A 24,219-nucleotide genomic window follows, 5' to 3' on the forward strand; every position below is an offset into this window, starting at 1 on the left:
AAGTTTCATTTTCCCACATTTTTGCACTTTAACAGCTAAGAAACCACCGTTATTACCCATTTAAACCTGAAGAAAAACTAAATAGACAAAATAAAACAAATCACACAACTGTACTCTTCGCGTTCCCGCCAAAAAGTTCAAATATCGGACAGTATCGGTAAAACCTAATAGTGAAGATCGGCTCATCGAGACGAACGAGTCAATTCTCGAGTATTCGAATCTAAAGGTGCTCGAACACTGACTCAAGTAAAATTGAGCACTAAATGTATTAGTGTCAAAGCGTGACGTGACGTGAGTGTTGAGATATTGTCATGCCATTAAATTAAACGTTAGATAACTGGTTGTAAAATTCCAACTTGTCTTCTACTTTACGATTTTCTTTATATGTTTACATTAGGCCTCTTTTAGTATGTAAGCAGAAAGTTTTTTTTTTTGTAAATATGAGTCGTCTATTATCAAAGGTGGCAATCTGTGTATTTGGACAAAAAAATGTTATTGATATGTCAATACAGATTGATTTGAATATAATCGTCTCCTTCAAAGAATACGGTTCAAAACCTGCATTAAATAAAGATTAATACTTAACCTGTTTATATCTAAGATGTCGTTCAGAAGAGTTTTGTGACTGCCAATGGAATACAAAGTCAATAATTCGTTTTTCTAATTTACCAATAATTGTCCAAAAGTCACATTGCCGGCTTTGTTAATAGTCGACTCATATGTCCTTTTTTTCTTTAACCTTAACTAGCAGGTGAGCTCACGGGGCTCACACCTGACGATGTTGCTAATACGAACCCTAGCAAGAGCCGGGCTCTACCACCGGATCGGAAACGTGACCCACTGAGAAGATCCGGTGAGAAACTCAGTGGGCCTCGAGTATCTTTTTTTTGTTTTCTTACCTAAGCTGATAGCCTTGAGAGGCTATATCAGCGTCGCCTTAGCTAGTAGGTGAGCTCACGGGGCTCAAACCCGATGACGTTGCTAACACGAACCCTAACAAGAGCCGTGCTTCGCAGAATCTACCACCGGATCGAAAACGCGACCCACTGAGGAGATCCGGCGAAAAACTCAGTAGGCGTTGTCTGAGAGTGTCGAGTGCCAACTCGTTTCTTTATGTTATTAATATTCGTGCCAGTATCCATAGATAATTATAAGGACCACTCTAAGTAGAAAAGATCCTAACGGGACGATATTGCCGTAGTATTACGAATTCAAACTAGTTTATGGGAATCTTCGCACAGAATAAACTTAATGTGTCTAATTTGAAGCATCCCATGAGACATGAAATGATGATCAAAAGTCTTTAAAAATATATAAGCGCTATCTTATATTACATGTCCAAAATGTTTAGGCTATAAGTTCTAGTGATTATAATATGCGAAAGTCCATGCTAGAAATTAAGTTTGTAAAATGTAAGCATCTTCATAATAATTGTTCTCCACATACTGATATGAAATGTCGTTGACGAAATTTAATGTGGAAATATGACTTCTATAAAGCTGCATACATAATCGTGTTCTATAACTAAACAGCATCTAAGAATCACGACTAGGGGATATAACTACTCTTGTAAAAATGTAAAGGCGATGAAATGATTCGCCCTGCCTGTACTTACGCAGTACGCTCAAAATTCGTGCCAATTAAAAATCGAGTTTTTAAATATCTCAATCAGTTTTGCATTCCAACGAGTTACCTATTACATGTTCGATTCCATATCAGTTTAAAATTAACATTATTCAGACTGACGGCAAATGGATTGCGTAAACTGCGGCAAGCAAGACTGACATCAATCGTCATGAAGAGAATGTCATTTATATGATTTAATCTTAAGTGCCTAAAATTTCATGCAAAAGGCTGGGATCCATTTTCTGCGTTGTTGTTGTGACATTTTGCGATCTCGTTGCTTGAATGAAGGACTGAAAGCAAAATTTAATCTACCTAAAAAAATATATATTTTCGGACTTTATTATACTCATGAGACACTGAACATTTTAAGATGTGTGAGAATAAAATTAGTACTTAAGCCGCTTTTAAAAACAATGGGTTGAAAGTAAGGAGTATGATAGCATGAAGCAATTTCCGTTTTAAAGCAATAATGGAGCTTAATCTAACTCCTTCGGATACTGGAACCACCATGGAATATTCGGATAACTCTTCGGACTGCAAATATGTAATGAACAATAATGAACAGTATTCAGTTATAAGAATACCCGAGGACAGTGAAAAATCGAGTAAGCATTCGTCCAGAAAGCAATCTAAAAGAAGAAAAAAGAGCTCTAATCATACGAGAACTCTTCCACGAATTATAGTAAAACCTTTGCCACCTCCGCCACCACCTGAAACACGAGAATGGATGGCAGCTTCATCCTATACAGAACCGCCTCCCAATACGAGGCCATCAACAATGCGCGAAGTGTTGGCCAGCATTCCAGGATTTTGCCTAAAGCCTCGTAAACGCAACAGTAAAAAGCTATCTACTGCAGCTCAACTTCAGCAAACTCGGGAAGGCTGTATTGATTTGGAGACACCGGATTCAATATTAGTAAACACTAATATTAGGGCTTTACTGAATAAGCATACATTCTCACTGTTGCCCCCTTTGTATCAATATAAGTTGGGTCAGTTATTACCCAGTGTAGACAGACTCACTCCTTCAGGCCGTTTGAATTCTTCTAGTCTTAATAATGAATTTTTTGCTAGAGCTTGTATAGAGTGGCAAGAAAGTCTATCTGGAGGTGAGTTCACACCAGAGAATCAACAGAAAATGAAGACTGAAGCTGAAAGGGAAAAAAGTAAGATAGACCCATGGAAAATAAAACATTTTGAACCATTCTGGGGAGAGAAGCTTAGAAAAGAAAAATCTTCTGTGAACTTAAATTCTGAAAGACCATCTTTGAAGACTACAATAAAGTTAAGACCCACTGCTTCAATTACCAGTAGCAGTACTGTTCCAAAAATAAAAAAGAATAAGTCCTCCAGTACCAGCAAAAGAATGCGCTCAGTTGGTGCTGTTACCAGATCTTCATGTAAAACTGATGAAATAACTGATGATTCTGTTGGAATCAGCACTAAATCATCAGCACCTGTTCCAGATCTATTACCTATCAAACATATTAAAAACCAAACACAAAGCTACGAAGAGTGCCAGGTTGATTTTAATTTCTCAGATTCCTCATCTACACAGAGGATTGATGATTCTGTCTCCTCAACACCAGTAGATCCATTACTATTACCTGATACTGTGTCTGACCGAACTGAACTTAAACAAGAATCAGATATCTCAGCAGTGACCATTGAAGATTCAATCCTATTGAAAGATAGTCCGAAAGTAAAGGAAGATATAATTGATTCAGATAGTAACTCACATGAACCTCCAAAGAGATTAAGTGATGATAATGAAGAATATAATACAGCTAAGAGGATAAGGTTTGAAGGAGATTATGCTATGGATAATGCTAGTTTTATGCCTCATAATACAGATTCAAGCATTATTAATTACTCAGACACAGAAACAAATTATGGCAACGAGCAAGTGTGCCCTAATAATGAGATTTTATATGTGAGACAAGATCATCCTGATACAAACAGTGAAGATAGTAAAGCAACACCGTCAGGTTATGAATATGATGAAAGAAGTGAATCTTCTATCTCAAGTTTGAAAATAGAATCACACAACATAACTAATGTTACCGTCGCAATTGAAGAAAGTGAAAATATAGAAACTGCATGTGGGGAACACAGTATTGAGGATGCAGAAGATAACAAGGAAAATGAAAAAAAAATGCCACTAATTAAAGATGTGGAGAGAGAATATATGCCAATCACAATTCAAGAGACTACCGAAACAGTTCAAACAGATTCTGATGACAAAGAGACATTAAAATTAATTGAGGTGACTAATGAGGTTCCATGCCATAATTTGAAAAATATGGAAGAAGAAAACATAGAAGTTCCGCCTAAAAGTGAAAAATCACTAAACAAAAATGAAATTATAGAAAATACTGAAAAGTGTGGTGAAAAGCCTAAACTGCCACAAAATGATCTCAACAGCTATGATGACCACTTTAAGGATGCGGAGTCCTACATTCTAGAAACAGGGCTTAACATCTTAACATCCCGTGAGTTATTTTTTTTTTAAATGTTAAATTTTGTCATACAGTTATATTGTGTATCTATTACTGTGTCAACTACTGTATTGTATTATAATTATTTTTTTGTTAGTATATGTTGTAAAAAACCCATATAAATCTTACAGAGAGTGATGATGTCAAGTATACTGCCCAACCCAACTTAATGGAAGTGTCTTCATACATCAGTGAAACAAGTAAGTATCCAATCATTATGTCAAATGGTCTACCCTCAATTTACAAATATCAATAATTCTATTGACAAAAGGTCTCACTTAAATTTGTTATTTTTTATTTCATTTCTCTGCTTCAGATGTAACAGCAGTAGTGACAATGCCATTATCACACCATTCGTCAATACCAATGATGGAAGTTGCTAATACACCAGTAAGTTTATAATTTTTTTAACAACTTAAAAAGAAAAAAATGTTTTTGGCGTGGTATATCTTGACATTAGAGTCATAAGTTTTCAAATTTTCAATTATAGCAATTGCAATGTTTTTTCATAAATATTGTAAATATCTAGACTTCTATATTATGTTGCACCCCTTTGTTATAGGTAAATGTACTTCAAAACCCTTCTTTTTAAACAGACTAGGTCTTTTTTTACATATTAATTTCCTTCACATTTAATAAGTATCAATAATTCAAATTATTGTTGTCAGTACAATTTGAACTATCTGTTCAATATTTTAATACAACAGAAATGTTTTTAATGTTATCAGTACCATCAAACACAATACAATTAATTTACAGATTGTGTCATACCCAGATGACAGCACTCAAGATCCAGCTAAGCCAAAGACTTCAGCTGTGCAATGGAAAAATGAAAACAATTGGACTAATACTGAAAGTAACATGGGATTCACTACATTTGAAACTATGAACACTTTAAACACAAAAAATGTGAGCGAAGATACTAAGGCGTGCATGGATGACATAAATACAAATGATGATCCATGCATTTACAAAGACGACAGAGATGCAAACTTTAACATGGAATCTTCAAATTCTTCAGAAAGCTGTCAATCAATGAAAGATGTTGCTGTAAAGCAAGAATTAGATATAGTGCCCTCTTTAGTGTCAAGTGCAAATATCACAAACGTACCTCATTCTGGGTCATTAACCCACATTGCAAGATCTTTGAAGAAATCAAAGATTGGAAAAGAATCAAATAGGTAAAACTAGTTTTCTTTTTGCCTATATAAATGAAGTGCTTACAATATTTACAATAAAATTTATATAATGTGTTTAATTAGTGTGTATATAACATAGGTTTACCATTACTTTACTATAGAGGCGATAGACATTAGAGTGTGAATGCAGTACTTTCCTATTAGCTATCTTTCCAATCTAATTAAACTTGAAAACTTTACTGGCAAATCAAAGCTGATACTATGAGCACACAAAATAATAACAAACATTGTTTTCAGGAGCCGTAGCTCAAACAAGGTACCACCTGGTGCTGTGAATCTTGAGCGCAGCTACCAAATATGTCAAGCTGTAATACAGAATAGTCCCAATCGGGACGCCCTGCGAGGCCAACTGCGGCCGCCTCCTGCGCTCCTGTCCCGTCCTGCACGCGCGCTACGACCGCCCGCGCCCTCGGTGCCACAACCACACCCATTGCTACTACGACAGCTGCCTGTCTCGGTTATGGCACACACTGAGGTAAAACAATTCATTTCCTGTTCTTCTGAGGCCGGCAGTTAGTTAATATTAGTTACATATTTATTTTCACAACAATATACAACATAATGGACTCATGTCCATGGACTGCTTTTCGCGCAAAGTGTCAATTCAAAAGGAGCTTAATGCTTAAACCAGACTCTCCACAATATGCATTCGTAGAGTATTGGAGTTCTTTGGACACATTGCTCGAAAAGAGGCTCACAACCTTGACCAGCTGATGGTGACGGGCAAGATAGAGGAAAAACGTCACAGAGAACGCAGTCCCACGAGATGGTCGGACCAGATTTGGTCTTATCTGGACATCAAGCTCCACGTTGCCCTCCACGAGGCCAAGGATCGCAGCAGATTGAAAACAATCGTACAAGAGAAATTGATGCAGCGGGGGAGCCACGACCCTCAATAATAAGGAGAACGACGCAAGGAAGAGGAGAATACAACGCAAATATGAATATTACTGACAAATTCTACATCTACAAATATAATATTATATATACAACCTATATAGTCTGGCCATAAATACTGTTACATAAACTTTTATTTTTTTCAACTTTTTAATTATTTTGAATTTGGAACACGTATATTATTTTAAAAACTTCTTTAAAATTTGCGACATTTCACATATTTTTTCATGCTCATTATCAAATTACAATATGGGATGGGGTGTTAAAGAAAATAGGATTGCAGTGATCACCTAGCACAAAATGGGTATGGAGCCGTCGGTCATATTCCAGACACTTCAAAAGCTTGGTATCAGACGTATGTCCGTATATCGTACTATCAACAGATACAACAACACTTCATCTGTCGAATACCAGAAAAGGTCGGGACGGCTGCGTGCTGTTAGAATTACTAAGGCTGTTAATACTGGTAAAGCCAGAATTCGTCGAAACCCCATTAGGAAGCAAAAGATCTTATCGCGACAAATGAAGATTCCCGCTAGGACTCTGTCGCGTATTATAAAACAAGACCTGAAGCTCAGTGCTGATGGTATAAATACCGATAGAGAATATGCCCTAAGTCAATATTTACAATTAAAGAGAGTGGATCGATCAAAACGCCTTCTGTCGCGATACGCAGGTGAGAGCACAGAAATATCCTCTTTACCGATGAAAAAATTTGAATTTGATTGAAGAACACTACAACAAGCAAAATGATAAAGTGCATGCTTACAGTTCTAAAGAAGCTGCTCCAGTGGTCGGAAAGGCATAACGGGGTTAACATCCTGCGTCAGTGATGGTTTGCTGGGACGTGTCTTATCAAGGGGTCACAAACCAACATTGTTGTGAAAAAGGAGTGAAAACTTCAGCCAAAGTGTATCAAGAGACAGTCTTGGATCATGATGTGAAATCTATCAGCAATACACTTTTTAAAAATATACCGTGGACTTTCCAGCAGGACTGCACCTAGTCACAAGGCACGAACTACCCAAGTCTGGCTTGAAACCAACGTTCCGGACTTTTTAAGACTTCAAATGATGGTCAGTTTTAGAGGACATGGCCTGCTCTAAACGACACGGCGACATTGAATCTCTAAAAAATCTTTGGAACAAGCAGTGGCGAAATTTCCCTTGGAAACTGTGCTTAAATCTATAGATTCGTAGAAAAGCCAAAGATGGCCATTTCGAATAGAATATTTTTTTATATTTTGCTCACATGTAACAGAACTTATGGCTGGACTAGCTATATAGGCAACTACATTATAAACAGTATTCATTTAAAAAAATATGCCACACCCAAGCAGTTTACAGGTGATAGATTGTAAGATAGGGCACCGACACAATAGACATTTCAATCTTGTTAAATTTTCCCCAGTGCTTTCTGCGCGTGCTTGAAAGCTTTCTACTGGATTATAAGCAAATCCTGTGTCAGCTTTCATTAAAAGTTAGGAATTTCCTATATAAAATAAAATGTCAATAAAAATATTAAATTTATTCATAGGTAAATGAAAATCGACCCAACAACATGGGCCAATATATTCTTGTTCAAAGAACGCCGAATGTTGTACCCAGAGCCTCCAGTGCTCCACCAGCTAATCAAAATACAAATGTTGTAAGTGAATTTTTATTTTTTCACTACATTAATAATAAAATTATTACATAATTTCATTACTACTATATTATGTTTCTGTTTCAGAGCATAGCACGATGTCGAAGCGTCGGTGCCGAGGACTCGTGTGTGTGTAACCTCCGTGCGATGATCTTATGTAAAAAGTGCGGTGCGTTTTGCCACGACGACTGCATTGGTTCAGCCGAACTCTGTCTCACTTGCTTCATACGCTGACACCGCCGAATCGCCGACACTCTTGCCACCACCAACGACCATTCTAAAAACTATAAACTGTGTTACAGTGCGCTCAATTTCGGCAAGTTGTCCAAAAACTTTACACTCATGGTAAGCAGTGTTAAATGCTATCTGTTAATCGCCATATGGGACTTGCAGCCAATATGTTTATTAAAATTTCCAAATCAGATGCCTTCTAACGTACAGCCTGTGCATTTGTTTATTATCTAGTAAGAATATCTGCTTAGTTTAAGTGCAAAGATGTGTGAACAATTGATATTGGTTGTTAGGATTGGTGGTGCTATCTGTTTTAATTACTTTGAATGTATCAATCATCAAGAATATTATCATAAGTGATTTAGGTATTCAACAGTGTTCTTATGACACTCTATTTATGCCATTCCTGTCTTTAAGACAGCGATGTATTTTTACACTATTATAATGATGTAAAATATAATTTATGTGCAGATGATAGATAATTTTCTAGAAGTCTACCAATAGAGTACCTTGTTGATTGTAAGAAATAACAATGTCTAAAGCAATATTATACTTGTAGGCCATGAGATGTATTATGCTGTAGAATAAGACATGTACATGCATGATACATATCTCGTCGTCCGCTCGACTGAAATATAATTATATAAAATAATTTCAGTTATATCTTTTCCATAACGAATGCCTTAAGAAATTAGGAGATAGATAGATCAGTGAAGAAAAGGAGTATGCTACATTGTGGGCGCGCTAGTCGAGTGCAGACCTGAAGTTTCCTTTAGTGCGATTTATTCAGTAGTTCTTGTTAAGTCGATATATTCCACAAAAGAAATTGTAAAGAGTTAATTAACAAATAAGTTAAAGGTACGTTATAAGAGCTGCTAGAGTTGGCCGCAACTGCATTCAACTCACCCACCAACCTCATGATATCACAATACTACTGCACTACAATATTTTTGAATATGGTGAAAATAGAGTGGTCGGTATCAACTTAATTACTGTATATCCTGTCGCTTATTTTGATTAAAAGTTGTTTGTAAAATATTGATTGAATTACGTGAACTTTCTTAGGTACCTACCATAAGTTGTTACTTTAAGTTTTTATTAGTATTTATACACTTAATAATATTGTAAAGTAAGTTATGCAATATATTTATTATTTTGTAGGCTCATTTATTTCATATCATCTTGGAATTTCCGTACAGTTATCTTTTACATTTTATGTAATCTTGTAATAATTGCTACTTTTTAATGATGCTTGACATAAAAATGGCTTTTGTATTAACTGTCTTGTAACGCAAAAGGTACAGAATTTTTAATAATTTTAGATTTTACCATTACTATTACATATTTATATATTTATTTTAAAAAAATACAATTTTTACTTAAAATCATATATTTTACATTTTTTAGTATCATGATACTGCCATACAATTTACTATTAACAACCACTATTACTAACAAAAATTAGGCTCCAATTTTCCAGAAAAATAAAGTATCTTAAATAAAATTATCCAAGTGCACATACTTGGTAACTTGGCCTTATAAATTATTATAACTTGCTGCTTTAATATGGGAGTTAAATTTTTTTTACATTAAGGTGATTTTGAATAAGTTAAATAAATGTAATAAAAACCCAATTTACTATGGCTCAAGTCGAATGAACCGTCAAAGGAACTGTTCTAAAATGAAGACACCAAGTTAAGTTTGTGAATTAAGATACAAAAAAACATCATAGTATCATAATCGAAAATAATGCGTCTTGCACAGCTCGCTTGAGGTCGACGGCCGTGTGGAGCGAGTTCGCTACCTGCATTGTCATGCTGAACTCACGAAATAAGAACCTCATAAAACGAAATGAAAAAAAAAATGTTTCCTTGATAAGTTCATGTATGTTATTACCACGGTTACGGATATGGGAACGCATATTACGTTCTTTGTTTTTATTCATTATTCCAGAATAAATAAACAGTCTAGCTATAATTTAAACTATAATATAAATTTTTGTGCATCTTCATTTGCAATTTTTTTTGAAAATACATACAATTCATACATATTTGAAGAACTAAAATAATCAAAGATATTAAGATAGATAGAGTGTAGTGAGTTTCTCATGTGCGATTTGCTAATGAATTATTACTGCCGCACTAGTATTAATAAAATTTCGCAAATCTGCAATTTCTATTGTAATCTCTTGGCAGCTACGATTGCGGCTCAGAATTTTCGTATAAAACTCGCAAATTCAAACTTGTGTGGCGTAATTGTTTACTGTGACATGACACTAAACGACTGGTATAAAAATATAGACTGTTATTATCATAATATCGTGTTAATTATTTATTTATAACCTTTAAATTAATTACGTTTGTTAATTGTTCTTAAATTCGATACTTGTGGTAGGTAGTTGCGGTAAAATATGTTAAAGACTGAGGAAAGACGCGAGTGCCCCCTTACCTCTGCCGACTGATGAGCTCCTATTTGGAGGCCAGATCGGTATGCAACTGATTCACAAAGATCATACGCGGTGTTCCACGGGGGTTGGTTTTGTGTCTTCAGTGGAAAATCGGTTATGATTCTTTTCTGAGTACATATCCCAGGTCCTGTGGGTTTACGGTCTCTGAAGGCGCCACTAGTTGATGTCCACATCGTGGTTGGAGAGATCCGCATTGAAGTCATAGTACAGTTGGAGTAGTTGGGCCATATTATAGGCAAACTCGACTTATCGTGCGCACTTTGGTCTTGCCAACCTGGCGACCAGTGCTGTAAATCAGTCAACACCGATGGTATTTTCGATGGGCCTGTATGGGGCCATGCCTTGAACATGGGCGCGGTAAAGCTGCTGTAGGTATCGATCGAAATGCGCCATGACGAAAGGGTTCTGTTCTGGTTCTGGCTCCCTAGGCATCCAGGCAGCTCGCCAATAATTAGGCCGACCTGTGGACCGTTGATGATATTCGTTCATTCCTGGGTAACTGGCTTCCTGCTCACCTCTGCTACTAAATATGCAAAGCAAGCCATTTGCGCTGCTTTATCATGTCCTTTGTGATAACCAATTCACTGCTTCTCTTATGCATTAAATGCATCGAATTTGCATGTTTATTGTAGCAGGTATAATTGTTACTATTACCATAGGGGTTGATGTGGCGTACGTTACTCTTTGGCCAGAATATTCCACATTCCAGTTTGAATAATTTAATATTCTTGTAAGATATTTCAGTCATTTGGCACCCAAGTGCCCATAATTTTTTTATGTTTTTATTGAATTTCTATACTTGGTTATAATATTTTTTAAAGCCGTCCATACGGGTATATTAAACTATTTTTTTAAATACACAGGAACGTTGCGTACTTTTATTACCTATACATTCAAAAATCTCAATTTTTTTGTTTCTGGCCAAGCCCACTAAAAGAACAGACTCCAGCTTCTATTTCCAAAGATTTGGCTGTGTGGGCTATGTTGCCTTTAACTGTCTAATGCTCAAATGAAAAACTAGCTTTGGCGTAGACCATAGACAATACACTTAATATTTGAAGACTTTTTGACGGGAACATTGAGTGCAGTGAACTTTTTGGAAGAACCAGAAAAGCCATTTCCAATGTCATTATTTCACTTTTAAATATTTGTATTTAAATCAATATACCGGCAGAAATATTAAATTATCAATAAAATAACTGATACAATTATCCTTCTTAAGTTACCGCCAAAAAGTCTGCAAAAAATTACCAAAAAATAGTAGTTTTGTCAAACAAATTAATCATTTTTTGAAGATCACCTCAGTCTAATATTAAATGGTCATTAATGCACATAGAAAACTCAAACTTAAAGGAAAATAATAATTTAAAATTAAAATAAAAATTCAACCTTAAATGATGATTATTCTAGAACCTCGTCGACTTTTTTGTTTCTGTTATGTCATTTTACTGGTTTGACTTTGACAAATATCAAATATGATGAAATTTGTCAGTTACTGTGTTGTACCGTGAAGCAAGTGGTTGTGTATCTATTCCGCTTTTCCAGGGGTAGATTTTCCGATATTATGTAGATTTTTCTCCTTACCGTCAGTCATTACATACTGATATATTGTTTGATAATGTCGCCGGTTCTTTTAGCTGTTGTTGCTGTCATACTATGTATACTTTTTCGAATATTGAATGTGAATAGCCAGCCCCAAAATCCAGTAATTTATGGAAGAGACAGAAGTTTCATTGAAAACATCTTGTTCGTGTCACCATTCTTAAATGAAGCGTAAGTTTATTTTAATTAAACATTGTTTTATGTATCATACACCTTATTTATGTAAGGTAAACTGTTATGAATACTTTGATGATGTCATTTTTCAAAATTCCGATTCTGATTCGTTCACATTTTTTAAGCTTACCATTTTTCATTAGAAACTTCTACTTAATTTAAAAAACTGAATACCTATAATTGATTTTTATACCATAAGATACATCACTAGAACTGTAATCTGTAATGCTGAAAAAGAGAAAGTGTTTGAAACTAAAAAATGGTAGCATTTAATAAGAAGCTAATAGTAATATAACTTTTACAAATGTTAAAAAAACGCTGTAGTAAGTTGTAAAATTCATACATTTTTCCCAGACAAATATATGTGCCCTTTATAGGTGTATACAGGATACATTTTAGTGCAATTGGTACATTCATACTCTAGATTTATATTTTTATTTATAGGCATACCTCTCAAAATGAAAAGTTTGATAGTAAAAGAACATACATTCAATAAACTAGGTATCAAAATAAGCTTGATAAGCTTTTTCATTGCTTATAAAAAGGGGTTACTCAAAACTAAATATAAGTTATTAGAACAAAATCCTAAAGGGTATTTTGGATTTAAACTTAACAGTTTTAAAAGTGAAACAGTATGTGCCTTATTAAATCTAATTAAAGATCTAAATTATAAATAACAATTATGTGAATAATAAAAGCACAAGGTTTTGAATTAGTGCTCTACATAGCAACAGTATGAAGAGATCTTTGACCAGTGTTTTGTAATTAGAGCCTGCTTCTTCTAGTTTCAAGCATCTTTATTAAAAGTGTCCATGAAGAACCATTGAATAATAAACCTTAATTTTTATTTTAATCTGGTTATTTTTTCCACACAAATTTACTAAACTTTTTACTTTTTAGGAATGGAATATCAAATGACCTGTCCATTATAGGAATGCCTTGTGAAAATTTCAGTTGACTCAGTGCTTAATTTTATGCAAATTTTGATGAATGGGTCTTTAAAGACCAGGAATATGTGTTTATAGAAGATAATTAACACAACAATTTGTTGATCTGGATGAAACCACAAGTCATAATATTATTAATAATAAGTACATTACAGTATTATTACTGTATTGTATTTCCAGAATTAATCTAAACATGCTTATGATGAATTATTTATAAGTTATGGAATTTGGAATAAGAGTTGGCATGGCTCTGAACTGTGATAGTGCTTCCTTAAAATAAACTATGAATGTGCAACACAATAGGGCCTGTTCTAAGCATTTATGTGTTAGTAAAATAATCCTGCTTATTTCTATAATGAAGCAATCAAGGCTCCAGTCTGATGAGCAGGATAGCCATCTTATGATACTGAGATTTCAGCTTAATGTTTCATGGTCTGTGACTATATTCATTTTTAGCAATCTTTGGTAGGAAATGAATGTAATAGTCAATGGTACCATATAAAAACAAAAATATTTATTAAAAAAATATATTTAATATAATATATTTTGTTATAGTTATTTCCCTACACGTCTATGGGGCTTCAGTGGACATGTTCAGACGATCCTACACAGTCTTATTGGACGTGTAAGATGTCCATGGCCGATTGGAGGTCGCATTTCACTAGTCCTGCCGGACAAGTCTACACTCACATATGATTTGTATGAACCAGTGGGATCTGAACATGAAGGTAAATAACTCATACTACCGGATTTAAAATATTTCGAATTTTGTTGTTTATTATTATACAGTCAAAACCGCTTACTGCGACATCGTTTAATACAACATGCCGGTTATAATAACCAAGAACAAAGGTCCCGGCTGAATGCCATATGACCGCCTTATTAAAAATATTGCTTTCTACGACATTGGTAATAACGACATACCTCATAAAACGACCACATTTAACTAATATTTCGGAGAATTAGATCTGTTAGAACGACCGGCTAAGCTATATTGTAAACAATTTGAATAGGCATTCACATTTGTCTTCGATGGCTTTTAAATCAAGAAAGAAAACAATAGGATTTAGTTTAGTGTAGGGTCTTTTCTAATTCTTAGAAACAAAACACGTGCATGCGGTAGTCAAAGCCCGCTTCTTTATATCTCTTCAGTTAGTTGGTTACTTATCTATAGACAAGACACACTAAAACTTTGTGGTGTTATTCGTGAAACTTTCAAAATATCGCAAAGAAAAATAAAACAAATTAATATTGAAGAAAAATCGCGTATTATGTAAATATATTTTTCCAATAATTCCCTATCGATTTGTTTGTACTTGCACGATACACATTAAGCATCACCGGTTGTTACGACTATCGGTTTTTACGACTGAATATGAGCAGTCCCTTCGATGTCGTTTTAACAGATTTTGACTGTATATATAAATAAATAAATTTAAAATTTATTGTAATTTTTTAAAAGAGATAGTTGACTGAAATATTCTCATAAAATATATAAATTAAATAGGCTACATTGGAGATACCATCTTTGCTCTGCCAATTTATACAGTGATGTAGCAAATTGGTAGTTCAAATCAACTTGGTTTGAAAGATAACCAACTTTTTAGACAGCTGGCTGTCGCTGTACTCTAAACAACTCAAAAACTAGTGTTGTGGGATCTACCAATCTGAACTACCAGAAAAAAAAAAAAATATACTTACATAAATATTTCTAATCAAAACATGAATTATCTATCAGCCTTCTATATTTATGTCTCAGGCATGTACATTATGACTAAGTGATGAGGTCATGAATAAAACCTATCTTCCAAATGGACAATTACAGAATACATAATTTAAAATATACTTAATGTAATAAAAGTCGTCGAGATTTTTTATTGAAATGTATTTTAATTTCGCTTTATTCATTTCGATGATTCCGAATGGGGCCATATTTTCATTGTCATGAACGACTTAGTTAAAGAAACTTGCACTGGCTACTGGGTTTATTAATCACAATAAGACAGCAGCCGACCCTGGTGTCGTTGGAAATAGCCTACTGTTTAGCAATTGAAACCTACTATACATGTAGCAAAAGCAAACAGTTTAATGCTTCATCTGATTCTAGATAGTTTTCATCACTTGTAAGCATTGTATAGAAATAATCATGATCAATACTACAGTAGTGAAGGTAATTAATAGCCGCATGCTGAAGGTTTTAAGCATATCATCCACAAAATTAAGCACACAGTTTGACTAAATTTTTGTACTATAATACATATTAAAATATGGTTTAAAATTATATTAAGTAAATAATAAATTCTTTACTCAACACATGCAGCCTATACGGCGGTATGGTGACCCATATTCGTGTCTTCACTCGAGTATTCGCTAGAGATTTATTGTTGTTTATTGTGAAGAACCTACAATGTGCAACAATACACAACAATACTATTTCACATTATGAAGTAATCGTGTTCAGTTAATTAAACCAATAAATATACCTACACATTTTTTTAGCATCACATTATCATCAGTGTGCGAGTAAATTCAAGCACTCCTCTTTATTACGCGTTGTAGGTTTTTTCCACAATATTTCGGTCGTAAATTTAAAGCTTTAAAGAATATCAGTGTTTTTTTTTATTTGCCCTTGCAGAGGGGTTTACGGTCCATCTGATGGTAAGTGGTTACCGTCGTTCAAGGACGGCAGCGATGCTAGGGTCAGAGCCAAACCGCTAACTAAATAAGTGTTTGTGAAGTTCAATGCCAATAAATGACGATTGATTGAGAAAAATCGTTTAAAATGAAAAAGTCCACGCGAATTTATATTATAGTCATGACATATCATTCAATGAGAATTCAGCTTACCAATGAGTAGGAAAGGAAAAAATTCGAGGCGTGCTCTATATTAAGTTTTAATCATTATTCTGCACAATATCGCTAAACACTGAACTAAAAACGTACTAGACCTCATGTAGAAATAGGGTGCCATTTACCAATAAATAGCATAATAATATGTAAACGCCATAATTACAGTGTTAATAAATTGTCAAACCTAGACAATAATATGTTCAGACTAATATTAAGCAAGTATAAATAAAACGCAAGTCATAAAAATTCGAATCTCACTCATTCAGAGCATTACGTTTAAAGATTAAATTGATTAGAACTTATAAAAGCCTAATTTGTATCTATGTACATACGTATAGGAACTTGTATTATCTCTTACGTTATGGCGTGACACTGACTAATAATAATTCGATAAAATGCGAAAGATAATCCAGGAACTCCATCATCATGAAAGGCTCCATTATCACGTTAAACATCACTATGTACTTGTTGAGATAATGTTTAGCCATTACGTGTTATCGCAGATGACGTCACTGTGGCTATCTGTCCCGGCATCGGCAACACTTCTGAGAGCGTGTACATACGCACTTATGTACATTATTCGCAATGCCACGGATATCGTTGTGCCGTTCTAAACCACATCGGCGCCCTCCACAGCGTGCCGGTAACCGGCAACCGAATATTCTCATACGGTGAGTCATTGAATTGTACAGACGTAAAACTAATTAAATATCTTTTAGCGCAAACTTTACATGTTAACGAAAGGGGTACAATGTTATCTTTAATTGTTTTCGGTAATAAAGATAAAGGTGTTCTGTTTTATAAGTAACATTAAAAAGTAAAAGTAACTTTAAGATCTCAAGATAATATTATTAGTATTGCCGTATAATTATACGAAACTAGCAATAGTGGTTTTACTCTGATTTCCTACTTAACTTCTTGTAAATCTTCAGTATGAATCGGTAGAGCGCGTTTTGTGCCTGCACGGGTCATACCATCGTTCTGCGTTCGGCCTATTTTCGCCTGGAAGTAATAACGTGTACCAATCTCTATTGAATGTTGATAACCTCTTAATCTGATGCAGCAGATTTCAACCTTATTTTTCAGCGGGCGGGAGAACACCCGTATTTTCGTTATTATAAGCACCAATGACCTCATCTGCCCATCTACGCAAATTCTAAAACAGCAATATATACCAAATATATACATGGTACATTTTAAACCACTCTTAATGTCAGGTCATTTTAAATCCGCCTGTTTGGGAAACTGGGTAAATGAAAAGGCCATATATTAAATAAAAAAAAATCAGTATTGAACATACATGGTTATAGTTACGCGTTTGCACGCTCGAATAAGCATTTTGTTTGTTCTTGTCATAAGGTAATAAATAGAATTTATCCCACCCTAATTACTCCCATCATATTTACCTACTTTTGAATATTCTAGAAATCAAAGAAGACGTAGTCTAGGAAGGAATCTTTTAAAAGGAAAAATTTCGAAGACGTCACACACTTGTAACTATGCACTTCGTAACTATGGAAATGAGTCATGCGAAAAGAACAAGCCGCGCGCCGCCCTCCTTATTGATCGATCTACTGCCATGAGTCAATAATGACTAGTTTTGGTACTTTTTTGTTGGCATAAACGAACACATCTCATGCCCAATAATAACGTGGATGTCATTTCCATTTTGAGACATTAGGTCGAACTCTGAAAAGTGCATTGACACGTTTATATCAACGACAACCCACTGAGTTTCTCACCGGATATTCTCAGAAGGTCGCATTTCAATCCGGTAGTAGATTCTTTTTTTTTTTCTACCTATGCTTGTGGTACCTAAAAGCACCGTTAATGGATCAGGAGGAACCGTAATGACGTGAAGATTCTTGAAGCATTACTCTTGCATAGGCTAGTGTTAGCAAATTCATTCAGGTTGAGCCCGTGGTCTCACCTACCCGTCTGTGCGTAGCTGGAATAGCCCTGTAAGCTACCAGCGAATAAGTAGAGAAAGAGGATCAACGATTGTGATGAAAAAAGAAATCAATATTATAATCACCGTTGGTTAAGCGTATTCTGAACTAGTGGGGGCAGAATCCTGCCTATTTCTGATCCGGATCAATCGTACAATCCGATTTAAAATGTGGGACAACCGTTAAACAATACTAGACCTTGCCCTAATGTGTTGGTGCCGATAATTACTCAGCATCAGGTCGGTCATGAGCTCGTTCATCCAAATATAAAAAAATATTTAAAAAATCAAGGTGCAAAATATTTCGTACCGCTTAACCGTGACACGTAAAAATAATATTATTAATATATGTACATATTCAATATTAAATTCCATTCAACTTTATGTAATTTGGTTAATATAAAGAAATATATTAATATAAATGACCAGTAGAATATTGTGCCGAAGTATTTGTATACTTAAATAGTGAGAAGACTAGATTAAACACAAATTCTTATACTAAAACCATAGTTAGATTTTACGCACGAAATCCGTCAAGTAATGCAGAACTTATATAATAAAATACACATACGCGAATTGCGATTTCTTTTGTTCCAGTTGGGATTATAAAAAAAGAAACAAATATTACTCAATTACTATATAACTTTGTTGATAATAATTTATTGAAAAACACACCTGTGCGCCTTGCGTATAGATTATGATAATGAGTTGGAACGCATATGACGAGTTCGACTCTGTCGAGTTTATCTTTCTAACGAGAGCATGAGAAGGGAACGAACGATCCGTCAAGTTCGCCACGAAATATGTACGTAGTGTGTCAACCGGCCAGTATTTGAAGTTTGCCGGAACAGCAAAGGCGTATAATATAAAATAAAATAAAAAATTTAAATAAAAATCGAATGTAAAAATGTGTCGCTTGTTTAATATAAGAGGGGCAGATGTTTTATAACCAGACGAAACAGGTCTGATTTTAAAACTAAATTTGTTAACGTTTCTCATGATACGCCCAGGTCAGCAGATGCACGCGCTGGACGGAAATTAGAATAAATATTATTTTTGGCTCATGATAAATGGAATTTATAGATTTTATGCAGTTTTTCCTGCATTGGTACAAATCACAAACTTTGTTGATGTTCTCTCACATACACTTTAGTTTGTGTATAGTTTGTTTTTTTACTTACCACGTTCTGTGTTATGATTTAGCCCTGTGTAAATAAATAAATACGAAATATCTTTAGGTTCTTACCAATAGACAAACGAGACGATAAGCACATTTATCTATGCATAATAATAATAATAATGGATGTAAGGCAGGGTCTCGAGGTACAAAAGATTTGCTACTCATTGACATGACCATTACTCAACAAGTTCGGCGGGGTAAGAGGAATGTTCATATGGCTTGGATTGATTATAAGAAAGCGTATGACTCTGTGCCTCATACATGGCTAATGAGAGTTTTAGAGCTATATAAAATAAATCCCATACTATGCTCCTTTCTTAGCTCATGCATGGGTCAATGGTCTACGTTTCTTAGTCAACCAGGTCAGATGACTTCTTCTGCTGCCCCGAATTTAATAAGGATTAAGCGGGGTATCTTTCAGGGTGACAGTCTGAGTCCTTTATGGTTTTGTTTGGCGCTTAATCCTTTAAGTACATTACTTAAAGATTCAACGCTAGGCTACCGACTTCGCAGAGGAGCTGAGGCTATATCACATCTCTTGTTCATGGATGATCTCAAATTATTTGCTGCCAAAAAACCGGACTTAATGAGTTTACTTAAAATAACCGACAGTTTTAGTAAAGCCATTGGGATTGAATTTGGTGTTGATAAATGTGCGTTCATAGATGTACAGAGAGGTAAAGTTGTAAGCTCAGATTGCTAACTACTTAACCATAGTGTGGTCCTCAAGTCTCTTTGTGAATCGGAAACTTACAAGTACCTTGGTATGTTTGAAGTGCTGACTATTGTTAACGCAGATATGAAATAATCGTTTAGAGATCGGTTTTTTGGTCGTCTTATAAAGGTCTTAAAAAGCCATTTATCAGGCGAAAACAAAATCCGAGCGTTTAATGGTTGGGTCATGCCTATGTTAACATATTCCTTTGGCATACTAAGGTGGACGCAATCAGAGCTGGACGTACTGGACAGAAAAATCAGGCGATTGTTAACGGCATACAGAATGCATCATTCACGTTCATCTGTAATGAGGTTGTATATTCCTCGGAAATGTGGGGGTCGTGGTATTTTGAATGCCAAGGATCTACATAACCGAGAGATATACAACCTTAGGGAATATTTCCTTAAGATGAACGTGAATATGTATCGGGACGTCGTTGCAGTCGATAAGGGGCTAACTCCGCTATCCTTAGCTAACGGGAATTGGAAGAGGCTGAAGGTAGAGAGTATTTCAGATCGCATAACCGTATGGAGGAGCAAGGAGTTACACGGTAGGTTCTACCGGGCTCTCACAGGGCCTGATGTAGACCAATTATCTTCCGTGGCCTGGTTACGATTCAGTAACCTCTTTGGGGAAACTGAAGGTTTTATCTTTGCAATTATGGACGAAGTTATCATGACGAACAACTACCGGAAATATATACTAAAGGATGGGACGGTCAACATTTGTCGGGCATGCCACCGTCCGGGAAAGTCTATTAGACATATTGTTTCTGGCTGTTCTCGGTTTGCTAACGGCGAGTACTTGCATAGACATAACCAAGTGGCTAGGATTATCCATCAACAACTTGCTCTGAAATATGGTTTTCTTGATTCTGCTGTACCTTATTACCAATACCAACCTCAACCAGTTCTTGATAATGGTCATGTTACGCTCTACTGGGACCGATTTATTATCACGGATAGGTATATTGTAGCCAACAAACCTGATATTGTGATAATAGATCGATCTGCGCGTCGAGCAGTGTTGGTTGATGTCACCATTCCTCATGACGAGAACCTCGTGAAGGCAGAAAAGGACAAATTAATAAAATATTTAGACCTGGCCCACGAGACTACCGCCATGTGGCATGTTGATTCAACCATCATTGTTCCAATAGTTGTGTCGGTACACGGCTTGATGGCGAAAAGTTTCGATCAACATCTTAAGAAACTTTCGTTATCCAGCTGGGTTAAGGGCCTAATACAGAAAGCAGTTATCCTCGATACTGCACGCATTGTGAGGAGGTTTCTCACTCTGGAGTCCTAACCACTGGTGGCTTGTGTCGTAGACACCGCCATCAGCGGCAATCTATTTTTATATAGTGTTTTTTAAAAATTGTATTTTTAATATCTTTTTTAAAAAATATTATGTAACTAATAAGATTTTAAATAAATATAAATAAATAATAATAATAATAATTTATTTATTAACCTTGAAAACATTTACACATAACAATTTGCTGAAAACTCCACACTAGGCTATTATGTTACTACTGTAACATGTAATATGTTAATAATTTACATTTATTCTGAGTCACAAATCCGAACCTACGATCGTTGCTATAAAAGGCTCGTTCGGGTCACAAGCTCAATAAAACTTAATTAATGAACGAATATTAAATAATACATAAATATTCATATTTTTGTCATTGTTGTCGTTGGATGAGATAAATTCAGTTAAAGTTAACCTTATTCGGAATTATTTTTAAATTTACAATGTCAACTTGTTAGTTTGCAAACATGATTTTAACCATAAATAAATTTCATAATATTGAATCATTGAAAAAGTGACCGCGAATACATTTTAATTGTCTCATTAAACCATTTGGTGGCCATAAAGTCATGGCTTTTATCAATGAGTAGAAAACTCTGAAAAAAAAAAACAACACCAATCTTACATTATTGGGATCGGTGTACTGTTTGCATTAGAGGAACAACAAAAACCAACACATGTCTAGAATAATTTATTCTACTAGCCGTGAACTCAGTTTCATAATTTATGAAGTGCAATCAATATATATCAAATTGACGTGAAGCGTTAATATTGATTGCCATAGCCATATGTTAGTTACTCGGTTTAATCGATTTATGAGGTGTTAAAATAAATTTTATTGTTCTATTCTATTGACTGAAATATGATTTAAGATAAATATTAATTAGAATTGAGGTGACTTTTTCTAACGCTAATAAAACAGTTTTAAGATAAACGTTCTAGTTGCTGTAAAGATATTTGAAAGGAATTAATTAAATTGATTTTTGAAAATTTACAATTGTGATATTTCTGGATTATAGTTTTTTTTTTATTCACAGGTCACACAGACGATTTCAACTACATGATTGAAAATCTGATGGAACGCTACCCCAATACAAAGTTGATTCTAGTCGGTTTCAGCCTTGGAGGCAATTTAATCACAAAATACCTGGGCGAGGAGAGGAAACGGCCCGCCAATATAATAGGAGGTATCTCAATATGTCAGGGATACAATGCTATTGAGTAAGTACTACATAGCTTTTTTTTTACTACGCTTGGCTGTTTGTACCAACAGGTCAGGGTCATCGTTGATCGGGACTCAATTGATGATCAAGTAAAACAACTCTGTTTACGAATTACATTAACTATTTCGTTACATATACTTTTCTGATGGGATGTCTTGTGATTCGAAGAATAAAAGAAAAGAAAACTTAGCATAGGTAATTCCGAAATAACTTTTGTTAAAATTACGTAGGTACATTTGTACACAAGATTAATTTATGCTTTAAATTGTACCTATGTATTGTATTCAATATGTGTACAGGTGTAAAAAAACGCAGACCGAACTGCTGGAATTGTAGATTTATTAGCCAATAAATAAAAATGGAATATTTACATATGTACTTAAAATATGTGGTTAAATTTCACATGTACCTACTGTATTTCATTGAACGTGAAATGTGTTTGTAAATACATAGTTGGTTAAATCGAGCTACGATTCATAGAATCAATAACAGTTTTACTATAGATATATTGATAATAAATATTGATCTTGTTGAATTTTTACTGGTGGTGGGACTTCTTGTGAGTCCGCGCGGGTAGGTACCACCACCCTGCCTATTTCTACCGTGAAGCAGTAATGCGTTTCGGTCTGAAGGGTGGGGCAGCCGTTGTAACTATACTTGAGACCTTAAAACTTATATCTCAAGGTGGGTGGCGCATTTCCGTTGGGGATGTCTATGGGCTCCAGTAACCACTTAACACCAGGTGGGCTGCGAGCTCGTCCACCCATAAAAGCAATTAAAAAAAAAACTGTCCATATGTCGCACATTATCCATTGATTTCATATTAAAATCTTCGATTTTTCATCTACGGACTCTCGCACATTAGGGCGGGCCGCTTCGAACCGCATCGCATGACAAAATTCTCTTTTTTTTAAATTAAGGATTACTGGGTGGCCTGGAGACCTTTCCAGTTTTACCAGGTCAGGTGGGCGAGCAAAGGCTCAGCTAGGAGGGGAAAAATCCACCTATATATATCACTTTCCTATTATATATTTTATATGAACTTTCGCACTGTACAGGCGATGTAATACGTTGCACTGCGGCCTGTAGTGTGCGCGAACCTAGGACTCTGAGTATCGGTAGTCTTTGTAATTGAGTATGACGTCTTGTGTCCAGACGAAAGGCGGAATTCACCTAGTTGAGTCGCTGTGATTGCCACTGTACTTAAAAAGAGATTAAGTACTAATTTTAAATTATAATCATAACAAAATTAGCTGTCGTTACTGTAATTTAAGATGCTACTCTACTACTACGCTCGGTTTTGCATAACTTGAGATTCGAGAATGGCTTTTATCTTGTCTCAAGGTGAAACGATAAATTTTTTTATGAGTGATCGCCAATATTATCGTGTAAGATAAATATAGTATTTAATAGTCTATATTATTAGTTAACATGGCAGCTAAACATGAAGTTTTTCTTTTGAATTCTCATGATACATCTGTTTTTCGGATTCAGTATTGGTTGGTGTTAATCTATGTGAGATTGATGTAATAACAATATGGTGTTAGTTGGACCGGATTAAAATACCATCTTTATTATCTTAGCGTTCCATTTTACCGCACGAGCAGTATGTTTTGGTCAACGGACGGACCTCTATACAAACTTAAATCGATACAATGCCAAAATCTAAGAAAATGATTTTTTTTTGTTTAAGATTAAATA

General features: G+C 35.0%; 2 protein-coding genes and 1 long non-coding RNA gene across 4 annotated transcripts in view; 2 read left to right on the forward strand and 1 right to left on the reverse strand.

The window, feature by feature from the left end:
- Positions 1-1,837: 1,837 nt before the first annotated feature.
- LOC101740295 (polycomb protein Asx) lies at positions 1,838-10,411 on the forward strand. Its single transcript, XM_004929304.5, has 7 exons — positions 1,838-4,118; positions 4,256-4,324; positions 4,441-4,514; positions 4,884-5,305; positions 5,561-5,798; positions 7,757-7,867; positions 7,952-10,411. Exons 1-7 carry the CDS (start codon positions 2,096-2,098, stop codon positions 8,096-8,098), a joined length of 3,084 nt encoding a protein of 1,027 aa, XP_004929361.2. The 5' UTR covers positions 1,838-2,095; the 3' UTR covers positions 8,099-10,411.
- On the reverse strand, positions 7,866-11,249 carry LOC134198745 (uncharacterized). The gene is made up of 2 exons (XR_009972912.1): positions 10,544-11,249; positions 7,866-8,148 (listed from the first exon to the last, which is right to left on the reverse strand). It is a non-coding gene; the product is annotated as an uncharacterized LOC134198745 (long non-coding RNA).
- A 399-nt stretch (positions 11,250-11,648) lies between these two features.
- The window catches only part of LOC101740552 (abhydrolase domain-containing protein 2), a 31,689-nt gene continuing 19,118 nt past the window's right edge, over positions 11,649-24,219 (forward strand). The window contains exons 1-4 of one of the 2 annotated variants that reach the window (XM_038010632.2): positions 11,649-12,335; positions 13,841-14,013; positions 16,639-16,806; positions 22,333-22,516. In XM_038010632.2, coding sequence (XP_037866560.1) covers positions 12,181-12,335; positions 13,841-14,013; positions 16,639-16,806; positions 22,333-22,516 — 680 coding nt within the window. In that variant the 5' untranslated portion in view covers positions 11,649-12,180. The remainder of the gene's footprint in view (positions 12,336-13,840; positions 14,014-16,638; positions 16,807-22,332; positions 22,517-24,219) is intronic. The other variant, XM_062668103.1, reaches the window with a different exon arrangement.

This window comes from Bombyx mori, chromosome 4 (assembly GCF_030269925.1).
Source record: "Bombyx mori chromosome 4, ASM3026992v2".
NCBI lineage: Eukaryota > Metazoa > Arthropoda > Insecta > Lepidoptera > Bombycidae > Bombyx > Bombyx mori.